The sequence below is a fragment of the Scatophagus argus genome, chromosome 4 (genome assembly GCF_020382885.2).
Source record: "Scatophagus argus isolate fScaArg1 chromosome 4, fScaArg1.pri, whole genome shotgun sequence".
NCBI classification, from domain to species: domain Eukaryota; kingdom Metazoa; phylum Chordata; class Actinopteri; family Scatophagidae; genus Scatophagus; species Scatophagus argus.
The window spans coordinates 21,071,430-21,098,181 of record NC_058496.1 but is presented as its reverse complement, the minus strand read 5'-3'; the positions used below and the strand labels follow the sequence as shown (position 1 = coordinate 21,098,181).

The following is a 26,752-nucleotide window of genomic DNA, read 5'->3' as shown; positions in this document are numbered from 1 at the left end:
GGAGGAAAATGTAAAACACGTGTTCTGTTGTGGACGTCTCCGGCTGGTTTACCTGGCTTGTTTTTAATAAACTGTCCCCAGATCAGGCAGCGAGGCAAGGCTCAAAGCAGCAGAAATGTACACAGAGGTGATGGGAACGAATCGAGACCCTAATAGGCCTGTCACAACAGATGTTCCAGATGCAGCTGAGTGTCAAATGATGTCTCAGGTCACATGATCAGCCATCCTCTAAATCTTCATATTTCACTGCCAAGTCCTTGGCACCATGTCGCCTGGAGCCTGAGACATCTGGGCATATAATGTTTTGTACAATGAAACTGGGCCTAAGGAGGTTGCTCTTTTCAATTAATGCTACATAAAAAAAATTGTACTATGCCTAGTCTCATTAAAAGCATCCTGGAAATTATTTTGGTACATGCATAGAAATGTCGTGTGGAAAATGGTTTCCAATACGGGCACCACACTGACATCGTTGATAAATTAAGTGCAGTTCATTATAATTCCTCCAGTAGGTGCAGTTTCCCTCATTTGTCACTTTGAAAGAAATTGCTTCTTTTATTTAGTTTGCAAGGCTTTAAAATATCCATAAACAAAGCCTATTATACTGTAGCTGTAAGACTAAATAGTAGAAAAAACATCTTGTGTTTCTAATTTGTAAAGATTCTTGCAGGTCCCTTCAGACTGTAGGGCAGGCTTACTAAACGAGGGCTGCCTCAGGCTTCAATGTCAAGTCTCTCCAGAATGTTGCATACCACACCGGGGGCACCATTTATTAAGATCGCAACATGTGAAGAATATTTTCATTGCTGGATGTAGTTTGGAACAAAACTGACAACTGTTAATAGTGCAGGTGGAGAGAGAAAGAGAGAACACTGTTCCTTTATTCCAGTACTTAATTACAATTACTGTACTGAAATACTTGCATGTACATCTACTTTATTCTTCAGTACACTTTAAGGGTAAATATTGTCATTTTGTAAGATTTTTCACGCAGTAGACTTGCAAAATCTAGTGATCTTGGTAGATTAAACTGATCTGATTTTAACGACCAGATACGATGAATGCATCTTTATAAATTTCTGCAGTAAAAATCTGCCTATTGCGGGGAAAAATGAATAACGTGTAATATATTTTTCCACTTCCACTGCCCCTGCTTTAGTGTTGGCTCACTAAGTGTAAATGAATTCCTCGCTTCGCCAGTTGGTCACTGCAGGCCTTGCTGGATCCTTAGAGATGGTCCTCAGCTGTCCGCTCGTATGAGCACTGGGGTATTAACGCATTTGAACGTAGGCATTTTTCAGCTGGAAACCTTTCTGAATCTATATGGAAATTATGGGTACCGGGGTAATGTGTGCTAATTAATATGAAGAAACCTAGATGACCTTTCCCTGAAAGCAGCTGATGGTAGTTCGCGTACTTCAGTCAGTGATGAGGGCACAGACAGATGACAGCTTATTAAATGAGTCGTCCAGTAGCAGCTGACGTTTTTCCCCTGTTACGAAACCTATAATTAGTCGGAATATCGCCTTTTGACCCTTCTCCCCTCACGTGTCACCCTTGCCGAACCCCCCTCGCGCAGTGCGGGTATAAAGAGCATGTCGCCTCGTGGTGCTTCCCGGTTTCGGACTGGCTGATCCTCAGCACCTGCAGGCCGGCGTCGGTCAACATCAGGCGGCTTCCTGAGCACACTTCACAGGAATTTCACCCGGCTGTTAGGGCTACTTATGTGGCGAGAACAACATTTTAGAAAAGATGGGAGTGGGGAAAATAAGCCAAGAGGCTGCAATATGAAAGGCCGTTAGAGATATAAAATAGCAAACCAGGCAATAATGTGAATTAATGAAAATAGCCATAGTATAGCTATGATCTCCCTGAATAATTTAATATAATTAACAGAGCGTTTAAGACGACTATTGAGAAATAAGATTTTCAAATAGGCCATTTTTTCCCTAAAGGTACACCTAGCTACCGTTTAGGCTAGGATAAGATTCATTAAAATTGTAAAGACGTCATTGACAGTATTGACTTCATGGTAAAGTAAGTAAAGTAAATAGCGTCAGAGTTTTAATCACCGCCCAAACAAACCAGAAAAAATTATACAATCAATTAGTCGTCGTTTAAATGAGTGGAAACATTTTTTAACCTCTGACACCTTTACAAGCCATTAAACAGTCAGAGGTCAGGCGCCGTCGGGCATCCTTTCCCCCTGCTCTCCGCTCAATGGCAGCCGGCCTCAAGGAGAAAATATACATTATTGAAATGAATCATTAGGGTAAGTTTCCCTTTGTATCGTGACAAGCACAAATCCCAAATCCCAGAGCAGACTTTTTTTTTCCACTGAGATTAACATTGACAACAAAGCATTCCTCACAGAACTTCAAGTAGAAGATGGAAATGGCTGCCCAGATAGGAGAGGGCGACATTCTTAAGATATCACTCAGCTGTCCCATTGAATATGAGCAATTATATCCTTTTGGGGAGAGCGGAAATGTAAATGCTGTCTTTTTTCCGCTGTATATGACATGGCACAGGTTCTGTTTTCTGGAAAGGATGTTTTCCAAAACACAAAATTAGGAATTATAGAGTAGGTTAAGTTTTTTTTTCAACCAAATGATTTGCTCAATAATGTGATAAAACATACTTATTAAATTTCCTTTAAGCTGCATAATATTCCAGTTTACTTTAAATTATTATTATCACCAAACATAGTTTATTAATAAATCAGTGGAAGGCTTTCACAACAAACCTCACTTTCTAATGAAATCACAGTTACTTCAGTTGCACATATGGTTCATCCAAACTAAGAGGGAAGTGTGTGTAGAAGGAGGAAGCATTGTCAATGTATACGTTTATGTATGAGTATTTTTTTATATATATAAAGCCAGATGAACATTTCACCATTTGAACTATAGTGCAGTCTAATGTTTAGACAGCCTCCAGGTCCTGACTACCGCTGACTGCAGGAGCAGCAGACATCTCAGCCCAGTTCAACAGAGCAGATCCGGTTGGAGAGAGCTGAACAATGCTATCAGTGAGGTAAGCCTTTTTTACCGCCCCCACTCCCCCCATGGAAGATCTCCTCAAAGACCGTTTTCTTTATGAATTACAAGAATTTAATGTTTATTTTACAGATACAGAACACTCATTCTGCTTCATTTATTTACTTTGAATTGCTGCAAGTCAGTGCCATGGTACAAGCTTCTCAGAGCGGCTCAAGATGTTCAGAACGTTTCAAAATCAAATTTTTTTTTTCGTCAAACAAAAACATTTTGATGTGTTTCGACACCGTCTCTGATGAGCTCAACATGCAAACATCTCGTCTACCTAGAAGGTTGATGGACTATATAACATATGGCTTTTTTGAAAGCAATAAAAACAAGGCAAATCAAAAAGTGCATCCAACACAAAAAAAAAAAAAAAAAAAAAAAATGAATTCAATTCCAGTCTGTGATCAAAGGTATTGTCCATGTTAAGGAGAGGTTCCTCCTGTCTCCTCTGTTTGCTGGCTCAATGTCTGCACCGCTCAGGTAAAAAGCTCCGTGGTGTGGACCTATTGCCATTTGGGTTCAAATGTCAAAGCAGACCCCCTCAACGACTCAGAGCAGGTGTCCGTGCTTTAACAAAGAGGCATTTCCTTTAAATAAATACGGCAGGGTTTATCCAGCAGAAAGGAGTTTCAGCCTGTGAACGCACACCGCAGGTTGTGTAAGCCATCAATGGCTTGTACTGTGTTGCCCTTCCTGCCTGTTTCCATTCCCACAGTGCTTTGCGCCGTTAGCCCACGTAGACAGCAGTCATTATCTGGGCCCGTAGTCATAGTTAGAGGGGCCGCTGGTGGCTGAGTACATGTTAGCTGTGGCTGGGTTCATGTGGTGATGGTACGTGTGTCCTCTGATACTAGGTAAAGGATAGGGTGACGGTCTGGTCTTGGCTCCCAGATAGTGTTCATAGGTGGTGGGGTACTTGTAAGGGTGGTGGTGCAGGGTGTCTGGGGGTAGAGGGTGGGGGTCCGACCGAAGGTCGTGAGGAGGGCTGGGTCGGCCGCCGGTGAGTGGGACGGCGTGAAGGCCTCCTGGGACAGGCAAGGCGGGACTGAGGACCCGGGACATCAGTTGGTGAGCCGGGTCAGCGTGTATGGGTGTGCCACTGGGGTCTCGCTCGTACTCCCGGCTTCTGTCCTCTGTACAGGAAGAGATGTGAGAACAGTCAGTGTGTTGTGCTTTGTACCAGCAGGTTATGGATATTTTCATGAAGAGCGAGTGTGTTCAGGCCTGCACTTCAAAATACAGGAGGTTAGGACAGGTACAGCTTGCAGTGTACGCTGACACATAATAAAGTCCATGTCACATAACTTCCCATTAATGTAATGAATTCCTTCAGATGAATTAAAAGCTTTTTAAAGTCAAGGTGAAAATTGAACAAATATTTTAGTGATCAAATTATTATTATTGAACTAATGAATAAAATCATCATTCTTGATTGGATCACCGTGTCAAAAGATCAAATTTTCATTTCACTATGTTACAAAGCTGTGGTCGGTTATATAATAGCGTAAGAACATCTATCATGTCAGTGGTGGGTGACGACTGGATGATATTTGATGTTTAATTAAAAGCCAACACTGGCCTGATACTGCGAATGTGAAAATGAGATTCAACGTGTCAACATGTTAAAGAAGCTTTTCTTGTAAAGGCTAAGCAACAGCTTAATGTGGCAACGTTTTTTCTGTTTGATAGCAGGCATGAGCTTTGATGAAACAAAGAGTGAGCTGCAGACCTTTCTCAGTGCCGTTCTGCTGAGGGGGAGATGACATTGGGTTTCTTGTTCTGGCAAAGGCACTCATTATTGGCAGAGAGCCTGGCCTGTGATTCCTGGGCCTGGAGCAGGGAGAATGGATTCAGTTACATGCTCATTTAATGAATGTCAAGGGCACAATTTCTTTATTATATTTTAAAATGATGAATGCACATTTTAAGAGTTTACACTGATGCATGTAATGAGCATTTGCACATCGACAGGCCCCCAATTTACAGCGAATGAAATGTGAATCAACCCCTTACATTATACGACGATTGAAGATTGGCCTGTTCTATAAAATAATGAAAAACTCCAAAAACACAGTCTTCAGTGTAATTGCCTCATTTAATGCTAAATGAAAAAGTGATTTGCAGAGCTGGATGAACAGCATTTGGAATAAGCCTTTGCATTGCTTTCAGCTGCAGGACGGCAGATGGGTGGGGTTTGCTCCATTGTGACAATTACGAGAGTGTCTGGTGATTTGTCTGTGACAGAAAAGAACAGTCGATTAACTTTTAAACAATATCTAGCCATTTGTAAACTCCTTGGCACTCATTGTGTCCTTTCATGTGGCAAACTGCACCCATCTGCTACCTGTGTGAGATAAAACAAACGGCAAAACTGTTTTGCAAATGCTCTCTGACATTTTTTGCACCCTGTGAAAACATGCCAATAAGACTGCAATGTTTGAGTGTAAACGCTCACCAGTCCTCTGGGTCACAGTCCCTGAAGCCCTTTGCGAAGGGATTGCTGGCTATCTTCAGCTGTGTGATCTGAAATCCAGCGCACAGCATTAAATAAACCTCAGTGCATACTGTAGTCACAGACAATGAGAGCTTCAAGCCTAAATGCTCATTGCATTCGATTTCTATGAGAAAGGACAGCAGTGATAAGCTAGCATCATGGCCTAAAGATTTTTCTGTGGAAAACCTGCTCTGTTTGAAAATAGAAAAATAAACAAACTTTTGAACACAGTACTGTTTTTGATAAGAGCCAGTTGTGTTTGTCAGGGCTACAGCATAATGTCCATCAGTGGTATTTAAACCACAAGCGAATTAATATAACTGGCATTTAATACAAAGCTTACATTTTTTGTAAACTTTCATTATTGAACTATTTTGTAAAATTTACATCTGTAGATTCCAAAAGTCCCACTAATATGGTATTCATAATCAATGGGAGATATTTCTCATCATCATCATCATTTCACTGTGTTTTAAAAAAAATCATTCTCACAGTCATTTGGACTTTATTTCTTGAGTCACATTCTAAAAGCTGACACTGGCCCAGCGTACCTGTAACTGTAGCCGGGGCTTCAAGTGTAAAAATAATGTGTAACATTTAACAACAAACAGATAAACTGTCTCATTCTCTAGCCTGACCGCCATGTGCTCACTGGAATATTACAGTCACCATAACGCACACACTCCCGCGCTCTTCACTGTCGATCGGAAGTGATATATATATATTTTTTAAAATATTTCACTCGTAACGAGTCGTTCTGAATAACCCATGATGACGCTGATGAGTGAACCTAAACAGACTGTTGGACAACAGAACAGGGACAAAGCTGGAAAAGACGACACAGCTGTGCGCACAGAGCCGCGGCAACATTTAGGCGCAAAAAGCGCGCAATAGGAGAGATTTTTACTCGTTCATTCGTTAATTTTTCTGCATAATGTAGTGCCACAAACACAAACACAAGCTACTTCTTTTTTTTTACCTTTAATGAAGGTTATTGTTATGGGCTACACGCTGTGGTAGTATTTTTCTCATGGGTTCGCATACTGTTTAAACAAATATATTTGCCTTTAGAATCAGGCCACGTCCCGCACCTGCTGTTTGTTCCCGCACATCACACCATGTGAGTGGAATACGAGGTGCCAAAGGCTTCTTACCCGGTGGTTCTGGTACGCTGTGACTGCTGTGAAGCGGGTTTCCTCAAAAACAAACGTTTTGTAATTCTCCTCGGCATATTTCTCGCTGTCCTTGCGGGGGTCCACATAAACCACATGAAACCTGGGCTGGTAGCGGTGCATGGAGTTCAGAATGATCTGTAAAAACCAGACGACTCTTCAGCGCTCAGACAGAATTATAAGGCTTCATTTGCACAAGTCCAACTATTTTCGATCTTGTAGTTTATTATTAGGGTATAATAAATAAGACTGAGCCGAACAAATGATGGTTGGATGGAGAAAAAATAGAATGTGTTTAAAAGGTTGCAAATTGATGAATTACAAAATAATGTTAAATGCTAAATATTAAAACTGTGTCAACCTTGTCCGAGATACATAAAGTTTAATATGAGCAGGTTGGGTTAGCGCTACTAAAAAGCACAAATAACCTGACGCTCTTGTTAAAATGTGCAGAGCCATTTCAAACTGCTACATTTACCTAAATATATAAAGGTGTTGTGAGAGTATTTTATTAGCGTGGTTCTCATTTAAAAGCCCATCCAGAGTGCAGTAACGTGGATGGTTAACTCGTTCAGCTTGCAGGACTGTCTCTATGCCCATCCTGGCCATGTCTCCCTCGTTTCAATAAGCGCTAAAATATTCCCCTCCAAACTCGCAAATCCGACTGGAAACTTTCCCGTTTTCTCTCTGATTTCACCACTAATGCAGTGACACACACAGAAACCCTCCGGCAGAGTGGAAGATCAAGCGGGAAGGGCTGAAATAATTTCCAGTGGTGAAATATTCCACTTCCTTGCCGTCATTTTTGGAGTACAGCCTGATGTAGCCTGCAGTGCTATTTTTGTCGATTGAAAATAGGCTTCTGGCAGCATCTGACTACTAGTCAAAATATCAAGGTTTGTTCCTGTTAAATCACGTTTATCAATCAGTCTGAGGGCGAATTAAAAGGCTCGGCCTCTCCCTGACGCTGGGGATCTTTCTGCTGAGTCTTAATGTGTCTAAATGGGGAGTTGACGGTTTGTAGCTATTACCAAGTGCTGGTGAAATCTAATGTTCCGCACTGCAGTCAGTTAAATCTCGAAATAATTCGCGCGGTGATTTTTGCACGCATTTCTTTCCCAGTCGTGTATACTTACATGTCCGTTGTCGTCCAGCAGGTTGTTGGTGAGTTTGAGCTTGTCAAAAGAGACAATCTGCTTCATCCACTGAGCGCCTTTGGCCGGAGAGTCCGGGTGATAATGGACCCTGCCCGGTGTGGCGGGGTCAGCCTTACCGGCGACCAGCCACGATGAGCTGTGGAAAGCGTACCTTCAAGGGCGAAAACAAAGCTCGTTAGGCACGATGGTCCGACATTTTTCATTTCAACTAAAGTCACCTTATACAATACACTCACGCCCTACAAAATGTCCATGCATGTACTCACATTCATACACACACACACAAAAATTACTTAAAAATACAACAAGTCTCATGATAGGGGAAAGTATGACACTGAATGCATCTCTGATGTCTGCTTATATGTCATAGTCGTCAATATATTTTGGGCACAAACTGGTTAATTATGGAAGTCGTTACGTTCTCTCGTAAAACTTTAATGAAATTGTGAATTTGTTTATTTATTTTTCTACTATTATATGCACCGTTTATTTGATACAGTAGTGATTTTGCGAGTGGAATTTAATGGTGCACAGTGTGAGCCGTGCAGCTCAGTGAAAGGCTCCGGTGTTTTACGGTCCTGTAGTGACGTGATGTGTGCTTCAGGTGTAAAAGTTACCTGTAACGTTTGTCGTCTACAGGCAGGAAGTCCATCAGAAGCATATAGTCTGCCATTGGATCCATCCCAAATATTTTCACTTGGAAGGTTGGAAACATTCTCCTGGCAAAGAAAATGATAATAACAAAAAAACCTGTTAAATGTAGGATTTAAATGGCTGCTGTCGCTGCTTGCATGGCTTCACGTTTAACGTTTTTCAGACTGGATCATCTGGCGTGTGTATGTGTGTGTGTGTGTGTGTGTGTGTGTGAGCGGACGGCGGGGTTGAACTATTGGAATTGTTTGCAATTCATCAGAGGAGGTAACAAATGATTTAGCCAAAGTATTTTTCACGAAGTCGGTATGTTTGCAGAGAGTCATGCAGCTTCAGGCCCTCAGAGCTTCATTTAGGCTACAGGAGACGACAGACGCTTTAAGTTATTGGAAATGACGTGATTCAGTCCGTGCGTAACCAGATAAAACTCTCCCTGGTCTGAACGGAGCTTTGCGTTTGTAGCCTTTTCACTCCGCTTTTGTCGTTTCTGGCAAGACGCGTTAACTTGTCCTCTGCTCTTTTGACGAGTTCCAGACACGCGAAGGCCTACACACGCACAGATGGCCGTCGTGTTGGGCAGGAAAGGTGTGGCAATACCTAATGGAGAATTCAGCTTTCAGGCTGAACTTTTTATCATCAGGATCGAGAGGGAAAAATTATCCATTCAATCTGTGTGAAAGAAAAAATGGGAATTAAAAGGGACAATGTTCTCTGTATGCGGATACATTGGGCACTTTTTAAAATGTTTTAAATTTTAAAAAAAATTGCTGCAATTTTTCGTCGTCGTTGCGGCTCTGTCGGCGCACATTAACATTTGTTTTATCCCCCACCTCATCTGGGTTACTATGTAGGGCAGATCTATACCCCCCCCCCCCTCAAGAACATCAACTGAAAGTTGAGTAATCCTCCGAGTCAGTGAAAGGGATCCCAAAATCAACGCTCAATTAACGTCAGTGTTGTGGCTAGGTGAGGCTGAAGGAGCTCTTAAAGTGCTCTGCTGCAGATCTCCTGTCAGGCAGCGCACAGCGGGGAAACTCAACCCTCACTTTCAGGATTAGATCCATTATCATCATGCCTCTTTATATTACTAGAATGCGACAAAAACTCACGTCTCGCTCACTGCGAGATGCTTTCACGTCCTTTTTTTTCTTGTTAGCGTTTACTGCTCTAAAATAATAATGCTAATGTAACGTTTGGTTAACTTTACTCAGAGGGTCAGAGGTCAATCAAAATTGGGAATTAAAATGGCAAAATCAAGCACATCTTTAAATGACCTTTTTTTTTTTAATAAAATAAATAAATAAATAAGAATAACAAGAAGAATAATATTCACGCAATTTCTGTAACCAAATTGGGTTTTTTGTGAAACTGGAGAGGAAAGGGAGGCAAGCAGGCACTCCTATGATGAGGAAATACAAATAAAGGTACACACATGCAGAGGCCCGAATGAAAAAAACAAACAAAAAACAACCAACACTGCAAAACTGTAATCAGCCTGTCCAGGAGCTGATCTTCCTTCATGTGTGTAAAGATCGGTGTGGTCCTCATGTTCCGTGTAACACACACTGACGGTGAGGAAAACCGGCCGAGAGTCACAGTTCTCCTTACTGGGTCTATAACGGATCAGCGTGGTGTTTACAGCTGACACACACACACACACACACACGCGCGCGCAGACAAGCCTCCATGCGTGTGACTCGGTCTTTAAAACATCTCCAGCAGCAGACTTGAACTGCTCACCTGCCCAACTTAAAATAAGATAGAAGTCAAACGGTCTGAAGGGCTGACACAAATGTTAGTGTTTATTAATTTAATTAATCCGGCTTGTAAACGTTTTAAGCCTAGATATTGAAGGCGCAATATTTTAATTTTAGTTGTTTGTTTGTTTGTTTTTAATATAAGAGTTTTATCAGTGTGGACACATAAATGTTATTTGAAGAGAGAAAACATGCACTCCACCAGTAAAAAAAAAAGGAAATAATAAAAAGTTTGTTAACTGCAGGATGAATCCAGGTTGAAATGTGTGTGTGTGTGTGTGTGTGTGTGTGTATATGTATATATATATTAACTCCTTTATCTTTACCCTCGGTTTTGTACTATTTGCAATAATATATATATATTTTCCAAATAAAAAGACTAAACGAAATCTAAATATTGCATATCCGCATGTATGATTTGCTTTATAGGCACAATTTCTCAAAAATGCATTTTATATTTGAAACTTCAGTCTTTCGGTGCCATGGTACTTCATTTAATCGGGATATCGAAGGATGTTATATATTCCGATAAACTTTTATTCGTCCGGTCTCTACGAGTGTGCATAAGAAGAAAAACAACTTCAAAAACACCCTCTGGCCTGCGCAGAATTTGAGCTCACCTGCCAGCCTTGGTGACGATCATCTCCGTGCCAAGCTGATTAAACTCGTCCCATAAAGCTTTCATCTCCAGCTGGACGTTAATGTTGGCCACTTTGGGGTTCTTCTTCACTATAGATTTGCCGTTCGGTGTGGAGTTGGAGGACGACGAAGAGCAGTTGGGAGTCCCGCTGTCACTCGGCGGGCCCTGGCCCGGGTTAGACCCCGGATAGTTGTAGTTGTGCTGGGCGGCCGGGCAGGGCTCGAAGTGGGACTCATGCTGGCTGTAGGGGTCCCCGGGGGACGGGGAGAGGTGGTAGCCCCCCGGCGTGTTGAGGCTGCTCAGGCTGCTCGTCGTGAAGGCTGCAACATCGCAAAAATGGGACAGCTGCGTCAGCCACGGACTGGATATGGCTGAAATCATCCCAAAAAACTGGATTTACTAAATATGCCTTGCACTTTAAGACGGTTATAACACAGATAGTAAAAACAGAAGCAGGACTCGGCGATCTCCAGATGAAGATGTCACGCACAAATGCACCTCTTTCGGTCTAAAAGTTTCCGTCTCTTCTGCTTTATTAATCCCTGAGGTTGTATCCACTGCCAGCATACTACGGTTTGCCTGATCTAAAATAGCAAAAGTCCAAATAGTGACGAAATGTTTCTCAAAACAAAACAAAAAAAACCCCAAAAAACTGCGCTGTTCTCGTAGAATCTCCGAACTATTGGCAGAAACGGGCTCGGAGTGCGTGCGAATTAGATTTCGCTTTGGATCGACTGCGCTCTGAGCGGCCTCTGTTGTGCGCTGCTGCTGTGTGTCACACTGCAACCAAGTCTGCTCTCTTATCTGACGCAGAGGGCCTCCCCTTTGCGATAAAACCGGTTCTTATTTCTATTTAGATAAGGAACTGCAGGTAATGTGCCTTTTCCTCGCCTTGGGACGAGGCTGATTGACAGAGAAGTGCGCCCCTTTTTAATGGGCTTTCCGGCACCCATTTAACTTTTGGATAAGGGTATCGCCCACATCAACCCCCGTTCGCAAACAATAGAGGATCTGGTCGGCAGAGCGGAGAGTAAACGCGTTACAAGGTAAACACACATTGATTTGCATGAACAAACAAATAGGCAGCAGGTGACTGTTGCTTTCTCGTTATTGGACAAATAGATCTATGGATGGGATATACACACACCCCACTGAGCTGGATATGCGCATTATGGTCTGTTTTTACCATTACGTGCAGGGTACCCGTGTGATCCCTCCTCCTCTTGGCTTCGTTTTCAGTATGTGATCCTGACCACGAATTAAAGTTGACTCTTTGTCCAACGCTTTGGGGTTTTTTGGAATGGCACCCCCCCGCAGCTGCTTTGTATGCAGACTTCTTACTGATGGGGACTGCTAGGACTGAATTAATATTATTTGTCATAGCGGGCCAACCTTGTTCGAATGTCTTTTTACAATAATTTCATTCATGCACTGAAAACAACGCGCCCATATGTGGGTTTGGCTTTGATTTTAGTTGTGCGTTCGGAAACTGTCGAGCAGCCGAGCAGATGCAGGATCTTAAACAATTTCGGCTGAGAGGTATACATGCTACGGCAGCTTTATGGGCATCAACAAACAGATTTACCTTCCATTTCCCGGGTGACAGTGCTGTAGTGCATTTTAAAGGAACTGTGGTTGTGCAGGTCTGGCTTGTCCAGGCCGGTGTTCTGTTTGTCAAACGCTGCGTTTCCTGCTTGCTCTGCAGCCGAAATCAGAGAGGCAATACTGAAAGCATTTGCCTTTGGAGAGAGGGGACCGCCGTCGTCCATAGGCAAGGGATCGAGTCGGGAAAAGCCGTCCCTCCTCCTCCTTCTCCTCCTCCGCTTCCCAACCGCGCAGAAAGCAGGAGAAGGCTCCGCACAATGCAGACGAACATGCGCCAAAATGGGGTTTTCACATTCCGCCACCGGCGCTCCGTGGGTGCGACACTCTGTGGTAGACTGTTCTGAAAGTATTCCCACGGCTAGTGTGAAGACGCGAGAAGCTCCTCGGTGTCCAGATTCATCTGATGAACCCCCAAACGCGTCCTGGTGTCAAAACATAGTTCATCCGCAGAGAAGAGAGAGAGAGAGAGAACTTCCCTTGTTTCTCCTCCGGTCGGTGGCGGGGTGGTGTCATCTGAGTCTTGCCTTGAGGAGAAGCTACTACTGCTACGAGAATGTCAAAAGTGAGCGAGATCCACGCCTCCCCTGCACCACTAGGAAAAAAGTGTCTGCGCTCTGCGCTGGATGTTTTATTTCAATAAGACCGTGTCAGTCATTTGAATTCAACTCCAACGTCACTGCAATGTCCGGCTTCAAAGTGCACCACTTTTCCAGTAAATTATGGGCCCATATATGCGTTTGCATATTATATCTGTCCAAGCCCAGACAGAGCTGCTCCTGCCACGACTTTGTCAGAAACACCAGGGGCTGCAGTGCCAAAAGAAAGAAGTCTTTTACGCAACTGTCCACTCTTTGCACAAGGGTTAGGAAAAACAGTAAAGAAATAAAAATGTTCACTTGATTTTCAAATGTTTTGGGTGTTTTCCGAGTGACGCAAGACAGAGAAACAAGAGTAATGTTTTTTAAATCAAGCAATAAGCGAAAATACAGATACAAGAAATACAGAAATGGAAACAAGTGAAAAGTGGCGAATGTTTTGGTTTATTTCATCAGTGATTCACTAGACGTCCAGGTGATACTGCCCACATTAAGAGTGTTTTTCTCACAGCAGCCTTCCATCCGGGCGCTTACTCATGCTGAGGCACTTTTCCTAAAGCACCAGAATATGGGCTATTGTTTCATTTCTGACGGTTTGATCTGATTTCTGCACAGCCTCTTGACTCTTACATACCTTGCCACACAAAGCAGGACACAGAAGTTTTACCGAGCAAAACGCCAACTGTTGAGTCAGTAAACAGAGGATAAACACACGTGGCACTTTGGACCGGAGCTGGACTTGACCTTTCCGCCTTGCGCCTCCTCCATCGCCTCTCTGGTTCTCAGCTTATCGGGGTTCAACTTTAATGTGCAGCAGCCAAAGACGTGCTTTGCTGGAGCTGCTGTGATAGTGAGCGGATAGTCTCATTTACACTGAAGACATTGAATTAAGTGTGAAGGCAGCCACGGGGTTCTAATTGGATTGAGCCGGTAGAGGATTAACTCTATTTGTTTTGGATGTTTCTCCATGGGAGGCAAGCAGCATAAATAAACTGCTGCAATATGTTGTTCGGGGCAAATATTTTGATAGATAGATAAGAGCTACATCGTGACTCATACTTGTAGCTCTGTATTTATTCATAAAGTGGGAGAACACCCAATGTGGCCTCTGCGCATTGATTGCTCTCTAAAAGAAATCACGCATGGCGCAGTCAAAACCAGTGTAAACCATGTCCCTGATGATGTATTCCTCCCAGTGTAAATGCCGGGATGTTTTATCAGATATGATGCCATCGATACCAACTCACTTCATCATTGCCAAGTCGGAAGCCTCCTTTGTAAATACTCAGGCGTTAACAGACAAAATACAGGAGCGGATCAAAATGGGAAGAGACTGTGTTGGAATTCACTCGCAGGCCCCAGCAGCGGCCAAAAGCACAGCCGAGGCATTCAGGGCTGCACGTCTGAACATAAAGACCGACTTTGAACTGAAATATTAAACGGAAAAATACTCTTGTTTAACAACGAGGCGCATTTTCTCTCGCTCATGAAATGAATTTTACGGATTTAGTTAGAAGCAGGCTAGAGCAGAATTCAAATTGGAAAGTTCGCCATAAATAAAAAGAGTAGATTCAGTGCGTTGAATAAATACTCCAAGGCTTTGTATGAATAAGAATGCAAATTCTCTCAGTTTATAGAAGTGAGTAAGCGATGACTCACGCAAGGAAACAAAATCAGCGCAACTAGAAGCTGTTAAATAAAGTGTATCGTGGCTTTTCGTTCTAACAGTTCAAACAGCTTTCACAGTTGTTATTTGGTTGTTATTTCTTAATGCGCATCGTTCTGTTTGAAATATCGGTGTTAAGGACTTCATGTGCCGCACAATGCATGGTTAGGAGTTTAACACGTACGACCCAAATCTGACAACAACTGGACAAAGTGAGCAAAGTATGCGAACAGCCCCCCCCCCGCTGATTAGAGGATACAGGCCTGAACACCGGCCTCACCGTCCCTCACGCACTGACTGACGGATACGGCGCAGCCACGTCTCCCTTTACACCTGAGCGCCTCACTGCGTGTTCCTTTATTCTTTTTTTTTTCATTGAAAACTTGAGGTTAAAATTATTATTCACATTGTGGGCTGTGTTGGAATTTCATTAAGGTAGCGTGTAAGTGTTTAAATTAATTATAAATTGTAGTATTTCATTCGTCCAATTTGAGGGGAAACAGCACTGGATTTAGGTGCGAGTATTAAATGATAAGTTAGGCTACTGAGCCGACGTCTTTTTAAAGATTACATCCAATATTTTGGTGTGACTTTCCCGAAGACTTCTCTGAATGAAAGTGACAACCCTTTGCTGACCACGTGTACGCGTTGACACGCAGTCAACCAAGTTGATCCGTCCATCCGGAAAATAAACCTGCCCTCTTCTGAGGCCTCGGAATTTGCTGCAGACATGCTTTTAATCTTAACATTTAAATTGGAACAGTTTAGGCGGATTGTACATTTTTTAGGAATTAAGATGTTGACAAAATAGTTGCACAGGAAGATACCCCCCCCCCGTTAACGCTCCTCGCTGCTTTGCCTGACACCCGTGATGCGGTGCTCTTGTCTCCGGGAGGCACAGCCGGAGCCGGCAGTTGGCCTGTATGAAACAAACGGACAGGCGGCTGTAGAAGGATGACATGAGCCAACAGAGGGCAAACCTGTGGGCCCTCGGTGTCCTTTGCGCTTTTACGCACATGGACAAGCTAGTAAACAAGTTCGTTTGATTTAAAACAAACAAACAAAAAACAGAAAAAAAACATCGGTCTGATTGTGTATTAGTGACACTGGTCTGGTGCATTTTGACATTTGTTCAGCCACAATATGATGATGTGACCTGCCGTCGGTTTCCTTCCTGTTGTCTGTTGGCTGCTGGAGGATCGGAGGCTTTTGCTCCTGCTGCAGGAGAGGCCTGTGTGGTCCCGTGTGTCCTGTTGTGGCTACAAGACAAATCACCAAACCCCCCCAAAAATTCCCGCCCATGCCTCATTAAATGGCACAGATCTCATAAACGTCCAGGCTCAGCGGCTTCTTTGTGTGTTTTTATTAAGCAGAGATGTGATTAGGTCATCGTTATATGTGGAAGGAGCTGTGGGCGCGCTCTCTTCTTCTTCTCTCCCCCTCTGCTCTCATTCACTCAGACACACAATAAAACTGCAACAAATCTCCTTTGATGTTGTTGCGCTTGTGTTGTGGAGACATTTATTTCTCCACTCTTTAATTTAATGAGCCTGCCTCTGCCACAATCAGCCTGATAAAATTATTAATTACACGCTGACATCATTTAGCAGATAATAAATCACGGGTTCTTCCAGTTATCACATAAACAGCGATTTTCACATTATTCATGTTGCGTGACTGAAGCTGTGGGGATCGAGGCGGCGCACTCCACGTATAAAACCCTACCCTGTCTAAATATTGGTCTAAATCCCCTGAATAAGAAGGAGAGGAAGTGAGCAGTTGACCGCTGACAGCAGAGAGCCCGGGGTGTCCCCTCTCTCCGCGGGGCTTTAGGAAATGCTGGGAGAGACGCAGGTATGAAGGGAGGAAACGTTCAAAAGAGGTGCCTCAGCTATCCACAGGACCTGCGGCCATTTTGAGGCAGAAATCCATATAAATTAAAATCTATTTTCTGTTCAGAAGAAAAGTCTGCTCTCAAATAAGTTGTCTAACAGTATGGAATTTAGACCTCGTAAATATCATTAATGAATAAACAAAAACAAGAAATACATTTTTTTCCAAACGTAAACATGTATTTTTTCTTTTTTTCTCACTTTATATCGTCTATTTATTAATGTATAGAAGCAATCAATGTAAAATCCATCTACTCTTTCTATGAAATTTCTACAAGGAACCGTGGTGGTGAATAAATGACCGTGATAGTCCGTGATTAGGATTTTTCCAACCAGTAACAAAAGGACTTTAAGTTTTCTTGTTATTTCACTGTCTGCCCTATTTTTAGAATTCATTATCAATTAATCGTTGCTAATTAAAGAGTAGTCGATTACATAACCAGATAATGTAAAAACCTTTGGCAAGAAGTAAAAAAATATATAAATGTTGTTATTTTTCTTTTTTGTGCAGGTGCAAGCAGGCTGCAACCGTAAAGCACCGACAGTATTCTGATTTAGTCTGCTGGCCGAATCTGTGAATGCCTTCCTTCACTCCTCCGCTTCCAAAAAAAAAAAAAAAAAAAAAAAAAAAAAATTAAATAAATAAATAAAAAATAAAAAACATTAAAAAAAAATGACCACCTCCTTTTCCCGAAATGAAATGTCCACATCAGGCCGAACAGTCATTAGAGTTTTTCAGTAAAAACGTCTAAACATTTTTACCACAGTGATGAATATTTGTCCGATGTCTATCAGTATTTATTTTTCTTTATTTGTAATTTCATTTCTACCATCTGTCACTGAGTGGTTTGCTGGACATTTAGCCGATATTTTCCGTGGTGTCGCTCAGTTTCCATAATGAATAAATTGACGTAAAAACTTGTGTGTAATAATGTGTAAATATGCCCGCTGATACAGGACTGAGATTCCCACAGCGCACACTGAGTTTCCGTAAAGTCCTGTCTGCTGCCGGTGCACATGTCAATTTGTGCTTACATTGTCTTACAGATGTTTGCAGATCACGTCGCTCTTCAATAGCCCTTCAGTCATGCGTAAAGGCGGCCATGTTACACTAATCCTGTAGTCAGGTTCAATACATGTGTTGTAATAATGCAAACATCACAACAAAGCTACAAGGCCTTTAAGGAATATTATCAGATAATCCTAAAATCGTCCAAAATGACTATAACGTCACTGTAACACCCAATCTTCACATTCATATTGTTTACAAAAAGGTCAAATCTTTACCGGAGCTAATTCTGTTTAATATCTGGGATATTTATTCGTTAGTCTATAACCATATTAATTAATTGCTGATTTTACAGGAAAATTCTCCTTTTCGGGGAAGAAAAAAAAGACAAGGAAAAAAAACGAGTCCAAACACATTTCCTTGTTGGCATATAAATGTGGTTTTCCTGTTCAGCCCTGTTCTCTTTGTATTTGAGGGGGTCATCATAAAAGGACTTGTGCATAAAAACACAATGGAAATGAACACAATGGTTGACCAAAGGTGAAAATCATGATTCCCTCGTGTCTGTTCCAGGCAAATTCCAACATATATTCCCACACACATTGTTAAAAACAGGGAAAACAAGTTGTTGCCTTTTTAAAAATGGTTCATTTATAAATCTCAGAGGAAGCCCAAATGTGTTTTAAAAAGAACCATAATGTAATATGGTTCAGAATTATATGATGAAAAGTTTCTGAACATGTTCCTGCTGATATAACCTTCTTGTTTCTTTCTGTGGTTTGACAACTTTTACTCGTGAGTCTGTTTGTTCAACCATCCAAGCAGAAATAAAAAGAGACAAATAAAGAAAAGCACAATTTTCACTTTCTCTCTCCCCCTTTGCAGTTGTCTGGGAAGATGTGTGCCACTGCTGTTTGTTTATTTTGGGAAGGAAGCTCCCGTCTCCACACGTCTTCTCCGAGTTAACGAATATTGGCCTGACAGCTGCCATCTGTGCCCTTCAGCAGGTTCTGTGCCTGCAGCCTGGTCCATGCAGGCCAGCCTCGACTCTGCTCCCTTCAGCTCCACCACACCTGAAGCAACGGTCTGTACAGGAGAGAGAGGGGAACCTAAAAGTATATTTCTGTATCTCATCGTACAGGAAAATGTTTAAATGTGTAATTTTATACCACTGAATATTACTTTCGGAGCTGTTATCAGTATTAATCAAGCTGAATTTCTCATGGAGGGGCTGAGAGAGAGGAAAAACAGTTTGGAATGTCTGTGTAGGACATAAGAAGGGTGGGGTGGAGTCAGGGGGTGGGGGGCTGTTTGGAGTCAGATCTCTTTTCAAAATCACTTCTTCTCTTTCCCTCCCGTCTTTGTTTTAAAACTGGGAAGCTTTTAGCTTTTGAAAAGTATCCTTTCCCTATCTGTTGCACAGCGGCCCCAGTCGTCATCACCTCGCCTCTCCCCTCAGTCCTATTGGAGCACCGGTAAATAGCTGGCATTCCTGCCACAAAGAACCGATGATGTGGGCTCGGGGCCTCAGTGATCTCCCCAAATTAATTAAGGCCTTTCTTCTCCCTCAAGCAGGATCTGCAACCTTTGTCTCCCTAATACATCTTAAGCCCTGTATTAAATGCAAGGGCAGAGTCTATGCTCATTATAAATCTGTCACTGCCTGCTTTGCTCTTCTCGGCCTGGCCTGTGATCCTAAATAGGCTTCAGTGTAGCAGAGAAGCCATCCTCCAGTCTGACTCTTGCCCCCTTGCCTCCTCCTTATCTGCAGCCTCTGCATGTTCCCCACTGGCTTGGTATTTATTTGAATATGAGAAGGCCTGCTTGTTGTTTCTGGCAGAGGGGGCTTGACTCCCCCCCCCAACCACTCTCCGACACCACCTCACACCCCTCAACCCCCGACTTCTTCCATCCCTTCGTCCCCGCAACGCTTGCTCCATCTGTCCCTCCTCAGTCACCCTGGCTTGTTCACTCTTCACCAGCCCCTGCTTTTGTGAACTTGAACCACAGACCTCAAGTCAAAGCCCCACTGTGTGTGTGTATTTCCCTCTCTAGCTGAAATTCATAACTGTGTTAGTGGAGGTAATGTCCAAGCCAGCGAGGTTGCCATATTCTGCTCCTTTTCTTCCAAAAGCTCAGCAGAGTGAATATTTCCCTTCTCCTCCAGTCAGTAAATGCAGCTTTCAGAGACTGATCCTATTTCTTCCTCTATTCTTGCTCTTCATTTTTCCTTGACCACTGGTGTTCCTGTGTCCCTGTGGCCCATGTGAAGAAATGGCCAAACCTCAGGGGTCGGTGAGATGAAGAGTCCTTCGGTAAGTCTCCATTTTGAAACGCTGAAGGTGTTTAGTGGGGTTTTAACGTGGCAATTCCTTGTGTGACAGCTGGATCAGGATTGCCACTTACCAGCAGCAGGAAGTGCATAACATGTCCATTAGAGAAGCCCCCACACCCGCCCCAGACAGTGAAATTAGGGGATCAGAGGCATGCAGAGATTTGACCTTGAGGAATGCCAATACCACACCCCCGGCTGGAAATGCACAGCGGTGGAGACAGGAAAATGAGCCACAATGTGGCTTTTTGTTTGGACGTACAGGAGATTTGGGTTGAGGGGGGACCATCGGGACTTCCTGTGCTCCTCTTCCAAGATGAAGAAGCAGGAAGTCACACAGGAGGCAAACAATGTGCAGAATGGAGCCGATACCAAGCACTGGAACCACCCCCATCATTTCTGTTGGCATGGCTCAGGGCCAGTTGATAATGGACACGGCGCCCACCAAACACCCAGCTTCCATGTTGCCAACATTTCCCTACCTTAGAAAATGTTTACATTCATTGCAGCTCAGTGTGGAATGACCTGCAGACTTTTCTCAGTGGTGGTTTTTGCTTGGATCATCTGTGTCTCGGGTCTTAAGCTGTGCTTCAGGTCACGGATTGTGCTCTGCGCATCTTGTCACCTTGTCACTCTGGGAATCTGTGAAAAGCAGCCTCCACCAATCAGGGCGAGTGCTGGGCTGTCTGATACTGATTACAGCGATTCATCATGTCGGGCACTCCCTGCCACCACATGTTTGTTTTGATCTCTTCCCCTCCAGCACAGTGACAGTGAAAGATGAGGGTCCATGTGGCCTGGGCCGGCACTGCGCCATGGAAACTGCCAGCACAGGCAGCAGTTCTGGGTCCCGGCACAGAGCCCTACACGCTGGCCACAGCCCCATCTCGGAGCTCCATGTCGGAGCTGGGAAAGAGCGAGCTCAGTAGGGTGTGGGGGAGATTTGGCCGGCTGGCTAATTGCAGACACAAAAGTGTAACTTTAGGTGGAGGGGGGATTAAGGCATGTTGATTTGTGTTCACTGGGGGGCTAAACTGACACTCAGTTCCCCCAGAGCGGACAGTTCCTGAAACCCCCTGGAGTTGGCTGGGGGGTCTGGGTCACATTAAGGGGGTACTGTGTGGCCTGCTAGGGCAGACCACATGACCAGCTTCTCTAAAACAAGCACTGCTGTGTCCATAATGTCAAACACTTCCTCCATCTGCATCCATTAGCCAGCTCTTGAGGTGGCGAGGAACATTTGAGAGCCCAAGGAAAACAAAGGGCCCAGCGATAACATGGCCTTTGTATAATGAAAAAGTTCCCTCAACTATTGTGCTGAAGCAGTCAAAGAATTTACCCAAAGAGTCCATTCATTTTGGAAATATTGACAAGCTAAAAAAAAAAAAGTATTTTTTCATTGTTTGCAATCGAAACATTTGATTATATTGTCAGTTTAATGTAGAAAATTCAATCAGAAGAAATCACACGGTGTTTCTGCTTTTTCTAGCTATATTTAAAATACACGGTCAACACTCTTTTTAGTTGGATGTGAATTTTTGAAAATGTTTACTCACATTACTTGTAAAAATTGAGTAATTAAAAATCCCATTTTTTAAAAAACTTTATGTAGTACAGAGCATTTAACTTCAAAGTTTTTGCAATGCAACCTTGTAAAACTATATAATTTAAAAGGAAAACACAGGTCACATTGATAATCAAAAAATGTTTATGAACCTGAGATACTGTAAAGCTATGAGACATTTATTTTGAATTACAACACAATTTATTATTATTATTATTGCAACCAACCCAATATTATTTCCAGACTCTTGATGACATCATTTTGAATTATTCCTAACCAGAGATGGTTTCACAATAAACCTCTAAGTAAACTTTGGATCCTTTTGATTTTGATAAACTTTTGATTCACTGGCCTGAGGTTGCTGTTAGTTCAAAATTTTTTGAGTGTGCCTGCCACAGTTTTAAAAACCTTTTATTCACACTGATATGACTCTTCCTCACTCATACGTTCATATAGGTATTCCACAGGCCCCTATCGTCTTCTCTCACCCTGTTAAATATGGATGGACCCTCTGATAGATGAGCCAAACAGCGCTGACAAAAAAAATCTTTCTTGTCATACGTGTTGCAGCAATCTCCCATGTGGCTTAAACTGAGAGGGCCTAAACACTGGAGTGAGCTGGATGTGGAAAAAAATGGCCCTTGTGTTTGGGTCTGATTTCTCAGCTCATTAATCTTGACTGTAGTCATACGTTGCCTCTCGCAGGCTGGCATATTTTCAGCCGGCTTGAATGTAATGATATTTATTAGAACATGTCCTCGCTTGCCGGATGTCTCTTACCGTATCTGACATCACTGTCCTAGATACCGAGTTGTGTTTACATATGACTAAGAGGAAGAGGGTTTGACATCAATATTGTTCACTTTGTTTTCTCTCTTTGCAAAGAATTCTTTAATGTAAGCTTATTGTCCTGTTGAAAACCTTCAAACCCCTCTCCTGACCTGCCCTTATTAGCAACACGATTTCAAATTTGTATTAAAAAGCAAGTACAAAAGTGTGAGTACGGCTACAATTACATAAACAAAATCAAAAATTCACCATATGAATATGAAAACATTTTGCACAATAAATTAATGAAACCTTTAACTAAGCTTAAAATCAGCCCATGAAAGCAACATGACGTTAAGCTTAAAAATATATATCTTTTTTAAAATAGCTAAATTCAAAGTAAAAGTATAACAGTAATACAAAATTACCTTACTGGCTACAGAAAACTTCCACTTTTACATACTGTATAGGGTATAATGTAGACAGGCAAAATAGTCGAGTTGTTTGTTGATATTTCAGCAGCAAGTTGTTATCGGTGATCAGCTGCTGTTTTGACATCTACTTTGTTGCAAGTTATTACTTATTAAAATCGGGATGCAGCTTAAAAAAACAGAAGACAAATGTAAAACTTGCACCTATAAATAAAATGTCATTCTTATACTGGCTGCAGAGAGAAATCACAGCCTTTCTCGCTTCCAGCCCGACTGCTGATCCATACTGAACCCTGTGCAGCAGGTTGTCTGAAGAGAATGTTAGACTGGAGAGACAGTATGAGTGTGTGTGTGTGTGTGTGTGTGTGTGTGTGTGTGTGTGTGTCTCTTTTACATGCCTTGGAAAAAGCAGTAGCTCCCCTGTGTGGTTTGCTGGTGTAAGAGCACCTGGCACTGCCGTGGGAGAGGTGGGCATTTGGGTACCAAAACTTAAGCTGCACACCTCCACTGGCACAGGAAGAGGTAGGACTTTGACTCCTGCGATGATGATGAGGCAGTGACATTAATAAATGCTCTACTCTCTCACTCTACTGTAATGCACCTGGATTAAAGCAGTCACCTCATTGGAAGTGAAGCATCACTAGTAATCTCTTGAATATACTCTGCTGCATTGAGTTAGCATGGAAACACCCTTCACGTTTAAGCCCAGATTGTGTTCTTGTTGTTGAAAACACACCTCGAAAAGTCTCTGTCATCACCTGTCCTCCATGTGACATATGACAACTACTCCTACTCCAATACACACATTCACACACATGCCTGCGTCCACGCAGCAATTAGTAAAGCTTAAAAACAACAAAAAAAACCAATTACTCAATGTCTTGTTGCCTGTTTTCATGTCTTTCAATTTTCTGTGATTTTCAGCTAGCCTGACATACGTACGTGAAGAGGAATACACACATGTAGGTTAAACTTCTCACTCACTCACTCACTCACTCACACACACACACACACACACACACACACACACACACACACACACACACACACACACACACAGAGTTATTTGGCTAGAGGCCCTTTGGTTCAAGTTGATGTTTTGGGTGAGCTGTGAAATTGTGTTGCTTCAGAGGCGTCCTAATGCAGGATCAGGTGTCTCGGTCCATATCAGATGCCTGCTCGGAGTGGATGGATAACTTCAGATGGCATGTGCCCTTGCTGGACATTTCACTCCTCCACCACCACCCTCCAAATATTTACCTGACATGTCTGCGTGGGTGGTGGCCCATCTAAAGAAACATGTATACACACATTCACATTGATGGATTTTTTTAGCATACAGATATACACACAGGGGATTTACTGATTTGTGTTTTGAAAGCCGATATGGATTCTGTTTGCGTTGAAGTCACTAGGCACATAATATTCTGTATTTTTACTTTGACCATTTTTATATAACAATTGTACAAAAATGACCATTGTAAGATAGCTGACGTGATTCTGAGATAGCATGTAGAAAATGTAAATCTACGACCACCCGCTATAAATTACAAATATAGAGTTTTCAGTGACTCTTGGACTGATCAGATCCTCAAATACTTGGTAACGGTATTCTCATGATATAAAAGCTAACACACACACACACACACACACACACACACACACACACACTGGTAAGTAAATACAGACACACATATATCTGCATACATGCTTCAACACAAGTCCATTCCTGAGTTGGGCCTCTTTGGTGTCGACACTTTGAAGTCGTTGGCTGCTTGTTTACTGATGCAAATTTGCAGGTAGGGCACCTTCAGAGGAGCAGAGAGCGTGGCAGCGTCGTGGGAGGTGGGTTCTCCTCGTAACACTTCACCCCAACTCATCCTCTTCCATCCTCTCCAATCTCTGCCTCTACACCCCCCCAGTGAAGGAATGCTTTCAGCTGGACTCACTGCATAGAAGGGCCCAGGTCATCGCTTGGACCTCAGAGGGGTTCACACTTTATGTTTCTTTACATGTCCTTCTGTCAGTGAAAGCCATGCATATCCAAATTTGGTGATTTAAAAAATTGCAAATTAACTTAAGTATTGTATGTTCCTTTATGGTTTGAAAAAATGTTCTACTCACCAAACTGAATAACAAATTCATACGGTGAAGGTTATATTTAATGTTTCTTATATATACAGCGTCTTTGTTATCCTAAGCCATGTGTGCTCAGAAGTCATTAATCACTGCCATTGATCTTATCTAACTTCCAATATATTAACATTACAAGGATGAAAAAATGTTTGTGATAACACAATGCAATGTGGAGGTCCTATTTAAAAATTAGTTCAAATTATACCAAACTGCCGTTATGGTGGTGAGCAGCATAGGCCTAGTAACATTTTACACTTCACATTTTACACTAGCTGGGATGTCGACCAATGAAGTATCCAGACTTATCCACATTCTATTTTTAATACATTTGAGTTGTTACATCATCATTTGTCAAAAAGCAAATACACATTGTTTTCCAGTTTCAGGAAATGGGAATGAGCTTAATTCAGGGACAGAGAGCCGTCTGCTTGACCAAATAAAAAGAGTGAACAGGAGTGAGTCCGCTGGGATCCCTGCTGCTGCTGCTTTCAATGGTGAGAACACCACACTCCACCTTTTCCCACTTACTGACCCAAACACACAGCACATTACAGCTGCCATGTACAGCTAGCTACATTGTGTGTGAATAATAAGTGCAGTTCTGTGTTATTGTGATTCCTCTGTAGAAACTGAGTGTGTATTTGCTTGTACAAAAAAAAAAATCTTTCTATAATAAACTGTGAAAAAAATGTATTTAATCTTGTTGTGTTATGCTAATATTGTTTGATTAGTGTGCATATGTTTGTGTTCAGTGTGATCTGTTGAAATGTCAACATATCCAAAATAAATAAATAAACACACACACACACACACACACAAACCAGACAGTGATGAGATGTATCACTCTATCACATTTTGTGAATACACAGTCAGTGAAGTCCAAGTGACAGTGTATGACATAGCACCCCCTTTAGGCCAGACGATGTAGTAATGTGTGATGGACAGTTATGGCTGTGTAGATCCAGGAAGATGTTTCTGCATCCATAAAAGTGTGAGTGTGTGTGTGTGTGTGTGTGCGCACGCGCTTTGAATAAAGGTCATTATTGTGGACTGGGATTATCTGCCCCCACACCCCCGCTACTTCCACCCCCTCATCACCCACCATCACCCTCAGCCCTCCCAGCCCCCTGCAACTTGTGACAGCCGCCAGTGTCAGTCATTTAATGCAGTGTGTGTGTGTGTGTGTGTGTGTGTAGGATTGTTTGCATTAGGGCTGGCTGAATAAACAGGGCTCAGGTTACCTCAGTAGGCTTTTCCATATCATTCATTCCAATTTAAATGTGAAAAAGTATCATGGGTGACAGAGGAGAGCATTATTTGGTAGCACCAGATCGCATTAGTTTTCATGTACAATGAGAGGTCAGATGTTTCATTACATGTTGGCACATGATGAAACTCTTAATACGTCCATGGATGAAACTCTTTTAACGTGTTTGATATGCACTTCTTTCTTCCCTCACATTTGAGAATATGAGACCTCTGACTGTATTTGCTCCTTTGTACCCACATCGAATCAAATCACGTGTATACGCAGGCACAGATGAAAATTATTTTCTGTTAATTTGTGTTCAAATAATTTTCCAGGAATTTGCTAGCTATGCTAATAGCTTAAACTACAGAAAAGCAGTTAATCCCTATCTAACTCCTCAAATAGTTGATTGACATTAGGCAAACAATAACAGGAAGCACAACATTTTGACAATCGGAGCCAGTTAGTCTGCTAATCTCTGTTGTTCTGCTAGGTTGGCGAGGTTAGGTTTCCTTCTGTCAAATCCAGATCTGTATTTGATTCTCTTTCACTACATCCAATAACACAATACAAGTGTTCTCACTGA

At 42.4% G+C, this 26,752-nt stretch overlaps 1 protein-coding gene across 2 annotated transcripts; it reads right to left on the bottom strand.

Annotated features, from left to right (window-relative positions):
- Nucleotides 1–3,090: 3,090 nt before the first annotated feature.
- tbx1 (T-box transcription factor 1) lies at nucleotides 3,091–13,193 on the bottom strand. 2 transcript variants are annotated; one of them, XM_046385722.1, is made up of 8 exons: nucleotides 12,504–13,193; nucleotides 10,899–11,289; nucleotides 8,488–8,589; nucleotides 7,850–8,021; nucleotides 6,696–6,851; nucleotides 5,503–5,570; nucleotides 4,777–4,877; nucleotides 3,091–4,180 (listed from the first exon to the last, which is right to left on the bottom strand). In XM_046385722.1, the coding sequence occupies exons 1-8, from the start codon at nucleotides 12,685–12,687 to the stop codon at nucleotides 3,798–3,800; spliced, it is 1,557 nt and encodes a 518-aa protein (XP_046241678.1). In that variant the 5' UTR covers nucleotides 12,688–13,193; the 3' UTR covers nucleotides 3,091–3,797. The 2 variants fall into 2 exon arrangements, with proteins under 2 accessions (XP_046241678.1, XP_046241679.1); XM_046385723.1 differs by having other exon boundaries at nucleotides 10,899–11,238.
- Between the last annotated feature and the right edge of the window lie 13,559 nt (nucleotides 13,194–26,752).